The 15831-nt window shown below is 38.9% G+C and overlaps 1 protein-coding gene across 4 annotated transcripts in view; it reads left to right on the top strand.

Annotated features, from left to right (window-relative positions):
- Positions 1-5278, top strand: part of DCAF10 (DDB1 and CUL4 associated factor 10) — a 33502-nt gene extending 28224 nt beyond the window's left edge. For 3 of the 4 annotated variants that reach the window (XM_045579991.1, XM_045579990.1, XM_036433315.2), the window contains 2 exons: positions 901-1046; positions 2260-5278. In XM_045579991.1, coding sequence (XP_045435947.1) covers positions 901-1046; positions 2260-2628 — 515 coding nt within the window. In that variant the 3' untranslated portion in view covers positions 2629-5278. The remainder of the gene's footprint in view (positions 1-900; positions 1047-2259) is intronic. The other variant, XM_036433316.2, reaches the window with a different exon arrangement.
- The last annotated feature ends 10553 nt before the right edge of the window (positions 5279-15831 follow it).

Raw genomic sequence — 15831 nt, 5'->3', positions numbered from 1 at the left:
TATGACTAATCATTAGGTTTAGGTCACTGGTGATTCTTGTTATAGGAACTTGGATTCGTTAGTTCTAATCAGACCCTTCCCCCCTATCCTCACCCCAAAGACACAGCTCCGTACAGTGAGGGCACTGTGGGTTTTGTTTTGTTTTTTACATGTGGTAGCATAATGCAGACAAAGGAATGAAGGCATAGTTGCTGACTGACAGAAATCAAAGCTTTTTTATAGAAACCAAATCTTTTTTTTTTTTATTAAATTATTATCTGTGTACATATTTTACCATTGTCACACCCTCCCCAGAGTTTTGTGTCCATTGGTTGTACTTATATGTATGTATACAAGTCCTTCGGTTCATCTCTTATTTCCCCCAGATCTCCCTCCCCTCACTGCTGTAATTTGACAGTCTGCTTGTTGCTTTACTGTCTCTATATCTTTTGGTTCATCAGTTTATAATGTTCCTTGTTATCATAAATGAGTGAGATCATGTGGTGTTTCTCTTTCATTGACTGGCTTATTTCACTCAGCATAATTTTCTCCAATTCCATCCAGGTTTATGCAAATGATGAGAATTCCTTTTTTATGGCAGCATAGTATTCCATTGTGTAGATATACCATAGTTTTTTGATCCAATCATCTGCTGACGGGCACCTAGGCTGTTTCCAAATCCTAGCTATTGTAGATTGTGCTGCTAGAAATCAAATCTTTTTAAGAAATACTTATTTTTTTAAAATATTAACTTTTTTATTGAATTGGTTAATAAAATTACATAGGCTTTAGGTGTACAATTCTATAATACATCATCTGTATATTGTATTGTGTATTCACGCCCCCAAAAATCAAGTTTTGAAAAGCTACCTTAGTTCTTCAATAATACAACTCCAACGTTCTAATTTTCTTGTATCTCAGGAGTTTCTCCACGAAATAGCCTTGAAGTCTTAACCCCTAAAGTTCCTGGTGAGAGAGACCGTGGAAACTGCATCACATCTTTACAGCTGCACCCGAAAGGCTGGGCCACTCTTCTTCGGTGCTCAAGCAACACTGACGATCAGGAGGTACGGGCACAGGACTCCACCTTCAGCAGGGCCAACTCATAAAATGCCTGAGTGCTTGAACCCTCTGGACGGGGGTGGCAAGCTGGGAGTACTTTAAAGCAGTGATTAGCTCAGATTGTGCCCTTTTAAATTCTTTCCTCCTTTATCTCTCATAAAAAGCTCTTTAAATAGTAAACATAAGACTGAAATGTTTCAGCTAGGTTGGCTAAACGTGAGGTTTTGCTCAGCCAGTTGAGTATAATAATTTTATCTTTTTAAAAAACAGGGGAAACTGGAAAAGGAACTAAACTGAGACTAGGGGAAAAGGTCTTACATGACCTCATGATTATCAGCACTCTGAAAAGCAGGAATCCTTGCCCTGACCCAGTGGTTGATACACTGCGGCTCGCAAGCCACAAGTGGCTCTTTGGCCCCTTGAGTGTGGCTCTTCCACAAAATACCATGGCCTGGGCGAGTCTTATTTTGAAGAAGTGGCATTAGAAGAAGTTTAAGTTTAAAAAATGTGGCTCTCAAAAGAAATTTCCATCGTTGTACTGTTGATATTTGGCTCTGTTGACTAATGAGTTTGCCAACCACTGCCCTAACCGGTTTGGCTCAATGGATAGAGCGTCGGCCTGCGGACTGAAGGGTCCCAGGTTCCATTCCAGTCAAGGGCATGTACCTTGGTTGCGGGCACATCCCCAGTAGGGGGTGTGCAGGAGGCACATATTGATGTTTCATCGATGTTTCTAACTCCTCCCTTCTCTGTAAAAAATACATTTAAAAAAGAAAAGAAAAGCAGGAGTCCTTTAAGAATCTCTCTAGCTCTAGAATCTGCAACTGGGAAAAGGAGAGAAGAGAGCCACTGAAATGTGTAGGGGAGGTATTCTAGGGCTTGACAGTCTTAACCCTTGAATTTTTAAATATCAAAATTGTTATTTTCAGTAAAGGGATTACTACTACAGAAGTCACACTGGCCTCTGAATAAAAGACTAAAGCATCATAGTGCAGAATAACCCTAGCTTTTGAAGGAAGATAAGAGGGTACAGAGCTACAAGTTCATTAATTGCTAGAAGGGTAGCATTCATCTAAATGATTTCTTACAATTCTGTGGCTTTAGCATTCTGGTTTTTTTTTTGGGGGGGGGGAGGGGGGTGTTTGTTTTTTTTAAAGAATATCTGTAGCACTATATGAGGTCCTGTGACTTTGGTTTGTCCCTCTTTTCTCTCCCTAGTGGACTTGTGTCTATGAATTCCAAGAAGGAGCTCCGGTACGACCTGTCTCCCCTCGCTGTTCTCTCCGCCTGACCCATTACATTGAAGAAGCCAATGTAGGCAGGGGTTATATCAAAGAACTTTGCTTCAGCCCTGACGGGCGGATGGTTTCTTCCCCACATGGCTATGGGATTCGATTGTTGGGATTTGACAAACAGTGCAGTGAACTTATTGACTGTTTGCCCAAAGAAGCCAGTCCCCTGCGGGTGATCCGTTCTCTGTACTCTCATAATGATGTTGTGCTGACGACAAAGTTCTCCCCAACACATTGTCAGATTGCCTCAGGGTGCCTTAGTGGACGGGTTTCTTTGTATCAGCCAAAGTTTTAGGCACAACCCTCAACAAAATAAGCAACTCTTCTGGTGTTTGACATATAAATTGCTTCAATTTAGGTGAAGTATTTTCTTTTTAGAAGATGTTAAAAGTTTGGGTCAAGACCTGATTCTTATGGGTCCATGAACACACCTGTGACCTGAGGACCTGGTCGTCCAGCATCATAGGGGCATTGCCAAGTTAGACTCTATGCAGCAGCACCTTTTGCAGCATTCCTCAGCTCCTGCTGATCTGTGCCACTGAACCCCAGGTATTCTGGTTATTTTGCATGTTACCTCTTGTTGAATTTTTTTTTTCTTTTTTGATTTTGGTGTGAATTTTGTGGACATTTGGCAGGAGTTTTGGTTGGGTTAGAAGAAATCTGTGACACTAGAATTAAACCCAGACATTTGATGTTGGCATACTGGTAGTTGAAAAAGAAATTTCATCTTCCCTTACCAGTATACTTGGCCTTTTAAAGTTGCTGTTATGTTTCTCAATAATGAGCACAGATAATGTCTTTTAAGCTTCCTGTTAAAATTATACATATTTTTCACCATGAGAGGGTTCTGTTGTGACATTCTAGAAAAAATATTATCACCTCTCTTTGTAATTTACTTTACTTGTATGAATTTTAAAATCTCTAGCATGTGTCCTTACTTGGTATTTTGTTCCTGTCAACAGCATTAGGGAGGAAGAGGGGAGAAGGAATGGGCTTTGGTTGTTTCTGTTGTTTAGAAGAGTATTTATTTATTGGATTAGTGCACGACCTGACCACAGAGTGATGAGAACAATGTGGCTCGGATATTCTGTTTTCTCTGCCAGATTATTTGAATCACACAGGATGACATGTTATAGTATTGGGGTGGTACTCATATTTCTTTCATGAGCCAAATGGCACAAGGTCAACTCTTAGCATTAGTGAGAAGAGAATGGCAGTCTTCTTCAAGCTGTTGGCATAAATGTGGTAGTCAGTGGCTTGGATGGCAAGACCGAGCTAATGTGGAGACCTTTCGCTGTGTTTTGTTATGGAGCACAGCAGGTAAAAAGCAGATAGCCGGGCGTAGGTGGAGAAGGGGCTTTCCTCTAGTCTCCTCCACTCGGCGTGGTTTGGTAGGGGTTTGCTAGAGTGACTTAAGTCACATGCTGGCTTCTTCCCTCTTGATCACATTCTCTTGGGCCAGTTGCTCTCAAACACTGGGGTACATTATAATCGTTGAGGAGCTTGTGAAAAATACAGAAAATGCCCTTACCTTAGGAGATTCTGATTCTGCCAGGGAGAAGACGGGAATCTGTATTTTAACAGGAACACTAACCTTTATTCAGATGGCCCTGTTTATAAAACACTACCTTCAACATCAGTACATACTTTTGTACCCATCAGGTGCTTAACACAACTCCCAGAAGGTGTTTTGATTATTTTTTAATAATGAGTAAATGAAAGCAATTTTAGAGGTAGAAAATAACATAAAATGGAATCCATTTCATTTTTTAAGGAATGAGAGAAATGACTTGCCCAAGGTTATCCGAAAACATTAGTGGCAGGGCCAGGACTCAAATTCAAGTCTCCTAATTCCTTGCTCAGGGCAATTTCTACTGTATGATGCTGTCTGTTAAAACAATGACTATGAACACTATATTTTGTCTTTAATTTGTATTATTGTGAATACCCTTCAACTGGCTAAGACATCGGAAAAGGAAGGCATGGGAGTAGATGCTGAGAATTCCAGCCGTATGAAGAAAAGTATTTTACAACTTATAGAGATGTCTGAGCAACCCAAATACATGAATGAAAATGACTTTCTTTTTTTGGGGGGGAGGGGGGGGAGAAACTAGGACCAACCGGACAGCCATTCTCACATGTATAAAGGTTATACCTCACTTGGAACAATATTGGCTCCAGGACAGATTCTTAAAATTAGATCAATTTACCATGGATGTTTAAAATTTGGAAATTTTTTAGTCATCAAAAAAATTATGACAAAGTACAGTGGAAACACAGGTTTAACATAAACTTAAAAAAAACATTTAAAAGGAAGTTTTTGAGGCAAAAACACTTAAATGTTAACATTAAAAATAAGCTACTAAGTATGACTGTATTGATAATCAAAAGAAGGTTCCATAAATGGCATCCCCTTTGGAGAGAGTTCCATGTCAGATAATGGGCACACACATTGCCCAGCTCTAAACCTCAGTCATGATTGTTTAGCCACTATAGGGCATCTGTCACATGTCAAATAATGGACATCCTTTACTACTAATCCTCACAGAAACCTTACAAGGTAGGTGGATAAGTACAGATTTACTTGGAGGAATTGGAGGGTCAGAAAATGTAAGTGATTTGCCTTAATCCACAGAGCTAAGTGGCATTACTGGGATTCAAACCCTGGTCTGTTTTAGTCCAAAGCCTGTGCTTATTACCCTACCACTGTGCCCTTTGGTTTGTAAAGGATGGTATACTGGCCAGTTAATTTACTTGTTTTGCATCCTCTGAAGTTCTTTATTACCGAGCTGGCTTACCTTCTGCACTATGTAAAAGAACACTTACAAGATTAACAGTTTCCATTAGAATTAATACTAAAACTGCAGAGCATACACACAGTCCATTCCTAACTAAAAAACCTCAAGCAGGACATGTAACCAGAAAAATAGAGGATAAATAGCCTTGTTAAAAAATAAATAAATAGAGCCACACAGATTAAAATTAACAGCCAGCTAAGAGAACATTCTCTGTGAGGTATGGTCATGATAAAAAAGTCACCAGGGATATTAAGGAATTAAAAGTCATCAGGAATGGTATACTATTAGAGGAAATTACATCTTATAATTAATAGGTCCAGTTTCACTTACAGTGTAAAATCCAGTGTGTTTTTTACTCTAAATTTTATTTAGTCATTTTTATTCATGATAATTGGTATAATTACATAGTATAATTATTGGGAAGTGTAGTATAAACTATACTTTGGTTTTAAAAAGCTTTCTGCAGAACAGTATCTTTATGGCAATGCTATGTTGAATGAGTTTAGGAACATCAAATGCCCAGTAGTTCCTTATTTTCAATTGTGAAAATGAAGTGGCTAAAGCAGATACGATCTCTATTTTAATCTTTTGAAAATGTGTGTGATCATTTTTCTCAGAATCCCAAAGAACATGTATATTTTGTCATTTCTGCTTGTTACATCTTGAGAAGAAGCTATACCAAAAATTTTAGAAAAAAACAAGGAAAAGGTAGATCGCACGTTCCCCATTTCTGTCTAGAACCAAGATCCCATTATACTATTGTATTAAAGTTTTGTTTGCTAGAAAGTGCAGTGTAGGAAAAATATTCTGAGAATCTTTTAGAAGCCTAATGTTTCCCAATTAGTCAGAATATATGGTATTGGCATCCATAAATACCTGCTAAGCTTGTGTTTAGTAAGAGAAATATTCTGATAACTTACTAATGACAATCATCCCCATTTAGCAACCAGCAGTGACAGAGAGCTATGAAATTTCATTAAGTAATAAACTGTGTTGGTCATAAAGCATATATATGAATTGTTGGATAACTAATGCATATCTCTTAAGTGCCAAAACTTAAAACTTGTAATTCTTTTTGATGTCTTTCAAATATGTTAGTATACCTCCCTGCCTTCTTAAACAGCATGCTCAGTATAATTCACTTTTTCATGATGAAAAGTAAAAGTTATATTCATGTATCATTACATATATTCAATGAGCTCTGATGTATTTAAAATAATTCATAAAATGTAAAGGGCTATAACAAATATGAGTTAATATCAATTATTATAAAGTGATTCTCTCAGCCCTGAGGTTTATGGAATCGTTTGCCTCAGATTGCTGGTGTTTTGTTTTTAATTTAAAAATGTTTTATATCTGGCTAAGCAGTTTATTCTGTCTCCTTCCACACTATCAATATGTCTGCCTCTAAGAGAGTCCCTACTTCCTTCTAATGTGCTGTGTTCATGTTATGAGCTGGGACATGAGATAACCAAGCCTGCTTAGGTCTGAAGATCTGGACAAGCTCTGGGTACACAGTCTTTGAGATGGCTCTTTTGGTTGTTTACCAACTTTCGGACAGGTTCACAATCACCTTCTGGATAAGTTTCCAGTAAAGGCCTAGCCTAGTGTTTTGTTTTTAGTTGCCACCAAGTATAATACTTCAAGCAAAGGGTGTTGCTAATTTAAGGAACAAACAGCAATGTACCAAAGAATAGCAAAGCAACAACAAAGGCTCTGTATTTGCACAGGGGTCTTTCATGCTTCTAAGAAAAAGAATATTGGGGGGAAACAATGAAAATCAAATTCAGATAGACTTAATAGTATTTTTTATGCCATTAAATAACTATTAAAATATATGCTTAAATTATCACATGTTGTTACAAAGACACAGTTTAGTCTCATTGCAGAATAAGATTGTACCAAAATTTATACCCGAAAGATGATTCCTAAGAATTTCTCCCATTCAAATGATAATAGAAATAATTATCAAAAGGAAAGTCTCAAATGTACCAGTGTTCTTCTCTCTTTAGTTATAAATGAATTAGTGGTAGTAATATGGGTTTTATCAAAAGTTCCAAGGAACACATCTCACATACACACAGATCCTATATGTATGTGTAATAAATGTCACTATAAATAAAAATGTCACCTGAAGGTAATAAAATAATTGTTAAATATAAATCTGGTCTAAAGTATTTAAAATAGAATCTTCAGCTTTCCTAAGTTTCTTCCTCACTTTTCATGGTTTTTACCTTAAAAATTGAATATTTGATTTTTTTTTTTTTTTAATTCACTGTATCTATTTCCAAACTGTGCTTTCTGGTAACTTTTAGATTCACATTTTCGGGAAATTTGGAATGCCCTATACAATAGACACCAGGAGGTTTTCTCACTGGGCTCTGAAGTGCTGTAGTTCTTAAGCTAGACTGTAAGCTCCCTGAGGGCAGGGACTATCTTATTCATTCTTGTGTTTTTGTACAGGACCTGACAGAGTAGTTGCTTCATTAATGGTTGTTGAATGAATCAAATGAACCTTCACCATATGCGGCCTCAATTTCCCATGAAGCCAGAATTGTTCAGCACTAAAGGAATACATCATGTATTATCACAGTGAACACCCGTGTGCATTAGTCATACCTGTGGTCAGAAAAACTATGCAAACTCATTGATCTGGAATACTGCAAGTTTAAGACTCAATATTTCATTCAACAAACATTTGAATCCCTACCATATGCTTAGTCCAGTACTAGGGACCTAAGGGACTAAGGCTTTCAGATTCCATAGCTGCAGCTGAAACAGAGTTCAATGCAGGACCTGTGATCTTTGCAGGCATATAGGGCTCTGCACTGAAAAAGGCTTGGTTTAATGGTTGGCTAAAAACATCTTGAAATTTTTAATTTTTTGAACAGGGGACCCACATTTTTATTGTGCACTGGGCTCATACGTTATGTAGTTCCCCTGGCTTGGATGTTATCATTTTGATATGATGGAAACAAAATAATCCTATATAATAAAAGCCTAATATGCTAAGTGTCCGGTCAACCGGTTGACCAACTAATCAAAGCATAATATGCTAATGGTATGCTAAGCCTGCTCAATCGTTTGCTATGATGTGCACTGACCACCTGGGGCAGATGCTCCAAGTTTAGCTTACTGTTGGGGTCTGGCCAGTTGGGACTGGGTAAGAGGCCAGACATCCTGGAGCCCTGCTGTGGTGCCTCCCTGGCCCTGATGGTGCACCAGAGGGGATCCTCAGCCTGGCCTGTGGCCCCTCCAGGGATGTCAGAGAGCCGGTTTCAGCCCAATCTCACAGGCCAAACTGAGGGACTCCACTGGTGCACAAATTTATACACTGGGCTTCTAGTAAGAATTATATTTTCTTGTTCACTGAACTAGCCATAGTGCATGATTTTTAAAATATATATATATATATTTTTTTTATTGATTTTTTTTTTTTTTACAGAGAGTGAGAGGGATAGAGTTAGAAACATGGATGAGAGAGAAACATCAATAAGCTGCTTCCTGCACACTCCCTACTGTGTATGTGCCCACAACCAAGGTACATGCCCTTAACTGGAATCAAACCTGGGACCCTTGAGTCCGCAGGCTGACGCTCTATCCACTGAGCCAAACTGGTTAGGGCCATAGTGCATGATTTAATAAAATAACTTACAAAATTTTAAATTAAAACGTAAGTACTCCCTTCCCAACAAACTTTTTAAAAGATCAAATGTTTTCCATTTAAGAATTAGGAAAGCTTTCTAACCATGTAATTGGCTTTCACCTTTTCAATAGAATTATTTGTTTTGTTTTGTTTTTGTTTCAATTGAATTGTCTTGAGTTTTTCAAATGGATGGTTGTAGGTGAATTTGTTATCTAATTACATACCTATATACAATTTTAAGGTTTTTAATTTTTTATTAATATATGTACTGAGTATTTTAGTATAAGTCTACCTCATAATGTGCTTTTAAAAAATAAATGCTACTTTGAAACACTTGACACACTTTTTGTGTGTGGCTAACCTCTTTGAAAAGTTGATTGGCAAAGTGGCATTTAGCGATAGTTTGAAAACTTTTGTTTAAATTGCTTAGGTGTTCATCTTTAGGCCAGAATTAAGCATAACACTGTGGCAGAGGCCAGGGATTTGATAGTTCTTGTTGGTGAAAGTCTAAACTTTCTCACTTAGCCCTATCAGAAAAATTAGAGAATACACTCTAAATTTTGATTATTTTTAAATTATATATATATATATATATATATATATATATATATATATATATGCATATACTATTGTACAGATCTATTTGTACATTATAAAACATGTACAGAGATAAAGGAAAATTTTAAAATATGATTAAAAAAATCAGTCTCTTCCAGGGATCGCCTTTTGCTTCCACTATACATGCAAGTTTTTTGTGAAGGCTGCTGTTCTAAACACAGAACTGGCATTTTACTCTGAAAACACATTACTAAGATCTGATCCATTCACATCTGTTCATTAATGTTATGGCCATTTATACATTCAATATAAATTATGTTTTATAGGGTTTCATAAATTAATTCTTTATTCAGTGAAAATTGTATTCATATAAATAAAAACGACAGTTGAGTTGACAAAATTTTACTTTCGTTTGTCAAGCTATATACAGTAATTGGTTCTCATGTAGATAAATTAGAACATGCTACTTTTTTTTCAGTGTTCCCTAAAAATAACTTGTAAAAAATATTATTTAAAAATATATATATTCTTATTGATTTTTTACAGAGAGGAAGGGGGAGGGATAGAGAGTTAGAAACATCCATCAGCTGCCTTCTGCACACCCCCTACTGGAGATGTGACTGCAATCAAGGTACATGCCCTTGACCAGAATCGAACCTGGGACCTTTCAGTCCGCAGGCCAATGCTCTATCCACTGAGCCAAACCAGTAAGGTGAAAGCAACAGGTTTGATAGGGCTGCCAGCAGCAGGAAGTGGATGTGTCACTGCCGACCCTGAAGCTATATTACAAGATTCAACCATTAACATTGTACTATGCTTGTTTTATCACTTATCAAATACTCCATCCATCAATGCATCTTAATTTTTTTAAAAATATATTTTATTGATTTTTTACAGAGGCAGGGAGAGAGATAGAGAGCTAGAAACGAGAGAGAAACGTCGACCAGCTGCCTCGTGCACACCCCTACTGGGGATGTGCCCGCAACCAATGTACATGCCCTTGACCGGAATCGAATTTGGGACCCTTCAGTCCCAGACCGACGCTCTACCACTGAGCCAACCCGGCTTCGGCAATGCATCTTAATTTTTATGTATTTTGAATAAATTAGATATCTGTACCCATCCTTCTAAAAATCCTCAGCAATACATATCGTTAACTAAAGTTCAGTATTTTTTTCTTTTGTTGAAAATTTTCAATATGATTGATGCCCATAAATATTAATGGCATGCCCTCTAAGTTTATTCAAATGTATACACTTACCTAAACCTGTATCAATAATACGTAAATTACAGTACTACCATCACCCTAGAAAGTCCTTTCCCTATCCCTCCCAGAAGCAGCTAGTTTTTCCCCCACCATAGATTTGCCAGAATGTCATATGAATGGAATCATACATTATGCACTCCCCATGATGTTTTTAAAATACAAATTCTTAGCCTGGCTGGTGTTGCTCAGTGGTTGAGTGTTGACCTTTGAACCAGGAGATCATGATTTATTACCAATCAGGGCACATGCCCAGGTTGTGAGCAGCCAATCAATGATTCTCTTTCATCATTGATGTTTCTCTCTCGCTTCATCTCTGAAATAAAAATAAATCTTTTTTAAAAAAATGCAACAAATTCTGCCGGGACTGGTTTGGCTCAGTGGATAGAGCGTCAGCCTGCAGACTGAAAGGTCCTGGGTTCGATTCCGGTCAAGGGCATGTACCTTGGTTGTGGGCACATCCCCAGTGAGAGGTGTACAGGAGGCAGCTGGTTGATGTCTATCTCTCATCGATGTTTCTAACTCTCTCTCTACCTTCCTCTCTGTAAAAAATCAATAAAATATATTTTAAAAAATACGTAAATAAAAAATGCAACGAATTCTGCCAGGACTGGTTTGGCTCAGTGGATAGAGCGTCAGCCTGCAGACTGAAACGTCCCGGGTTCGATTCCGGGCAAGGGCATGTACCTTGGTTGCAGGCACATCCCCAGTAGGGGGTGTGCAAGAGGCAGCTGATTGATGATTCTCATCGATGTTTCTAACTATCCCTCTCTCTTCCTCTCTGTGAAAAATCAATAAAATATAAATTTAAAAAATGCAACAAATTCTTAGAAAAAGTGTCTCTGAAACAGGGAGAGTAATAGTGATAAAGATGACATTCGGGGTCAGATTTTGATTCATTGAGCTGATGTGAGACGCTAGTCTGGATACAAAGACATTGTGCCTTGAAGGACACAGCATATCACAGGAGAGCAAGGGTTGAGACAGTCACCACATGAGCAGACCTGATCTAGCCTCGAATCACTGGGCATCAAGAGAGGTTTAAATTTTTACTTAGGAACGCGTCTCAGGCATCCAATGCTCTGTTTCCACAGGTCTAGAATCTTATAACTCAGAATGATGTGTCTTCAAGTAAGGGCAGTTTCATAGTACTGAGCAAATGTAGCCAATTTGCTAAACAAATAAAGAATACACAATAACAGGCACAAATTGAAATTACTAAGGATACAGTTAGCATTGCCCCCAGATACAAAGCCATGCTTTCCTGTCCCTGGACCCTGAGCTGCAGGAGCTTGGAAAAGCCCCAAAGCGCAACCACCAATTTTTTATCCTCTTGGACTTTGCCTTGGCTTTCTCAAGACCTCACACCTATTCCATCCCCTCGTTCAGGCCCTCACCTAACCTCTTTCCTCTTTGCCTTCACAGTTTACACACAAACTACCAAAGAGACTTTAGTTCCCAAGCATACTCATTCTTTCCTACTTAGAACTCTATGCCTCTTTCCTACTGGAGTGAGGAGTGGGGAACCCAAAATCCCTAAACATTTCTTTCTAAAATGATTGTTTAAAAAAAAAACAAAAAACTAAGAGGATTAAGGAAAACTTTGAAGCTTCCTTTTACCCAAGAGAAAGAAAGCTCTAGCCAGAAGCCACCCATTACTTGACCCTTGTAACTAAATGCATTTATTTCCCTTTTGTGGTGTACTCTGTACCAGCAAGTAACTGCTGACTAACCATGACTGGTTTGTTGATGATTAAAACTTTCTTCTTGCCCTTCTTCATCACCTTCATTTGGCTTAATCCCACAATTTACAAACAGTGCCAGAGGGATAAGGAAAATGGAGTGCCTGTACATATAGTCTTGACACATGCAAGAACTTTTCTTTCGGTCTCAAATCAGCTAGACATTTCTCAGATGAGAGGAGAGCTGCCAGTGCTAAAAAGGAAAGTCAAGAGCTCACCAGCCATTTAGCTCTCACTAGTATGTTACGGACTGTGTTTGTGCCATCCAAAACACTAACAGGCTGAAGCCCTCAATGTGACGGTATTTAGAAACGAGGCCTTTGAGAGAGAATGAGGCGTAAACAAGGTCAGGAGGTTCTCTCTGCCATGAGAGGGCACAGTGAGAAGTCTGCACACTAAGAGGCCTCTCACCAGGAACCAAATCTGCCAGCACCTTGATCTTGGACTTACCAGCCTCCGGACCTGTGAGGAATGTCTGCTGTTTAAGCCATCCACTCTATGGTATTTCGTTATGGCAGCCTGAGTAGTGTAAACTTTTCCTTAACCTCCATGACCCTCCAGGAATGAAGGCCAGATAGGCTATTCCAGAATGCTGTGATCCTGAATATCCACGTGTCCCTTCACTCTCTTGATTCCTAAAGAAATATTTTTATCTATCAGGTGTCAGTCACTGTGCCAGGCATTTGAAACACTGAAATCTAGAGCAGAATCCCTGCCTTATGGAGCGGATATTTGAAAAGGGCCAAAAGCATAAAATAATCACCATACAGTTAAAACAGGGATGTGATAGCGATAGAACATTTAAAAGGGGGACCGGACTTAAGTCCTGCAAGTGTGGGCTGTATTCTCTCCAGTGGCCGTTGATCTCAGTCTCAAGTCCTCAGCGGGAATTAATGAGTGAGTCGGGAAGGGTGCGGTGTACAGGGCAGAGGAACTGGTCAAGGCCAGGCGGCTAAAGGAGGAAGAAGTCCTTGTGCTGAGGGCAGGGTCTGGGCAGGGCAGTTTTAGCTCGAGATGAGAGGAAAGGTGAAAGGGCCTGGATCATTTCATCGAAAAACATCAGTCAGCAACATGAAGAATGGATTAGAGAGAGATGAGAACTTAGATAAATACTATTCTCAATTTCTGCTTCAAAATCAGATTTGCTCATGGAGAGGGGTGTGTGTGTGTGTAATGTTCTCTATGGAAACTTCAGTGCCTAAATGGATTAAGTGGGAAATTAGCCTGCTGGGAGCCCGGGAGTGCTCTGCAGCTGTGTGAGCTCTAGGCCCCTCCCCACTCGAGAAATATTCTCTACATGCTCCCCTCACTCTGTGGTCCATAATGGCTGCCGCAGATGGGTTAAAAGGGCACTTCATCATGCCGAAACTGATTTGGCTCAGTGGATAGAGCATCGGCCTGTGGACTGGAAGGTCCCGGGTTCGATCCCGGTCAAGGGCATGTACCTTGGTTGTGGGCACATCCCCAGTAGGGGGTGTGTAGGAGGCAGCTGGTGGATGTTTCTCTCTCATCCATGTTTCTAGCTCTCTATCCCTCTCCCCCTTCCTCTCTGTAAAAAAAAAAAAAATCAATAAAATATATATTTTTAAAAAGACACTTCACCAGATGGCATATAAAACACCCCAATTACCAATTATAAAGTTCAGGATATTCACTGTTATAATGAATTTCTACCCTAAACTGGAGTTTCAGGAACACTTTACAGCAGCAACTGCTCCCTTAGTTGTCCTCAAGCTACACCTCTCTCCCAACACAGGGAGCTCCTTACAATTTTACGTGTAAACCAACAGTGTGCTAATATGGCTTCACTCGAAAACAAAGGAGCAGCTATGAAGTTTCAAGCAGATAGAAAAATCCTAAAATGCACAAACATCTAGACCAGTGGTTCTCAACCTTCCTAATGCCACGACCCTTTAATACACTTCCCTCATGTTTTGGTGACAGCCCCCCCCCCCCCCTCAATAAAATTATTTCCGTTGCTTACTTCATAACTAACTTTTCTATTGTTATGAATCATAACGTAAATATCTGATAGGCAGGATGTCTTAGGCAACCCCTGTGAAAGGGTTGTTCGACCCCCAAAGGGGTCGCGACCCACAGGTTGAGAACCGCTGATTTAGACCATCTAGCCTGGGTAAGCATGACCCAAAGGTATATGATTACAACAGAAATTACTGGCCAACTGAATATATCAAGACAGTTTTACACTCAGTAGAAAAAAAATTTCACTTGAGAAAAGCTTTAAAGATCAAAATACTTTGCAGTTCAGCTCTCTGGAAAATGAAGTTGTTTGGAACTCCTCTTGTTCCCCAGGGGAAGTTGCTAATAACCAAAATAGCGTGGCTAAATGTATTATCAACGAAACACTAATAGATTAATTTCAATTTACCACACACAGAAAGGAAACGTGCTAGTAGCTAACCCAACTACAAAAGACCAAATGGACGTAAGAAAAGAAAACTTTATTCCACAAAGAATTACCAAAAGAAGCATGTTGACTCTGAAACATTTAACGGTTTCATTTAAACTCACAGTCACAAAATTCAAACAAAAACAGCTTTGTGTGCTTAACCACTTTAATGAAACTTTAAAAACGGAAACACGTACTGAAGAGATTGCCCCATAATTTGGGAGCCATTTAGGCAAATATATAATATTAAGGGGGAGGGGGGGGGAGAACAGCATTAAAAAGTCTCAAATGTAAGAATAGGTGTTCAAGTCTTTGATATGCATTTATATGCATGAGAAAACAAGAGAATTATTTTCACTTGGAAGAAATCAAGTCTTTTTCAAACATGACCTATCTCGCCTTCATTTTGACCGCATGCCCCTCATGCTCCGTACTTCATCCACACTGCACCAGTGCTGGTCAACATGATTGGCTCACCAGGAAGCCCTCCGGATCCCATTTCACAAGTCCTGTCTGCCACCCATTATTCGCTCACACGTTCGCACAGCCTTCTGAGTATTACCACTGTAATTGAGCTAGGGAATTTCAGGTCTCCAAAGAATGATTATATGTACACAATTCTGTTTTACCACACAGTTCACAATATATAGGTGATTATGTAACTATAAGATGAATATTGACTATTGAGACAAACAACATCAATTTTATCTCCAACACAAATGAAACAGACACACGAACTTCCCATCACATAGAGGTTGTGTTTAGTCTGTGGTGCAGTCCTGAGGGCTCATACCACTCTACGTATGTTAAACATGGAATCCATAACATCAGACATGAATATAGGAGGCAAGACCAGAAGTGCCCTGTGCTCATGAGCAGTCTGTGTCACATATATGTAACAGAAAGGGCCACTTTTAAAGCTTTTCAAATAGTTAATCAATCATATTTGCCTTTTCAGAATTACTGTACTAATCACACTGAAGGTAAAAACAGTAGGTAGAATCTTACTTGTTAGCATAAATTTGACTTATTTTCAAGTTCAGACAAAGCTGTTGGTTACAAGTTCTGTTAAACTTTTTG

The sequence above is a fragment of the Pipistrellus kuhlii genome, unplaced genomic scaffold, assembly GCF_014108245.1.
Source record: "Pipistrellus kuhlii isolate mPipKuh1 unplaced genomic scaffold, mPipKuh1.p scaffold_m20_p_12, whole genome shotgun sequence".
NCBI lineage: Eukaryota > Metazoa > Chordata > Mammalia > Chiroptera > Vespertilionidae > Pipistrellus > Pipistrellus kuhlii.
Note: the sequence above shows the minus strand (reverse complement) of the source record. Positions and strands in the feature narration are given on the sequence as shown.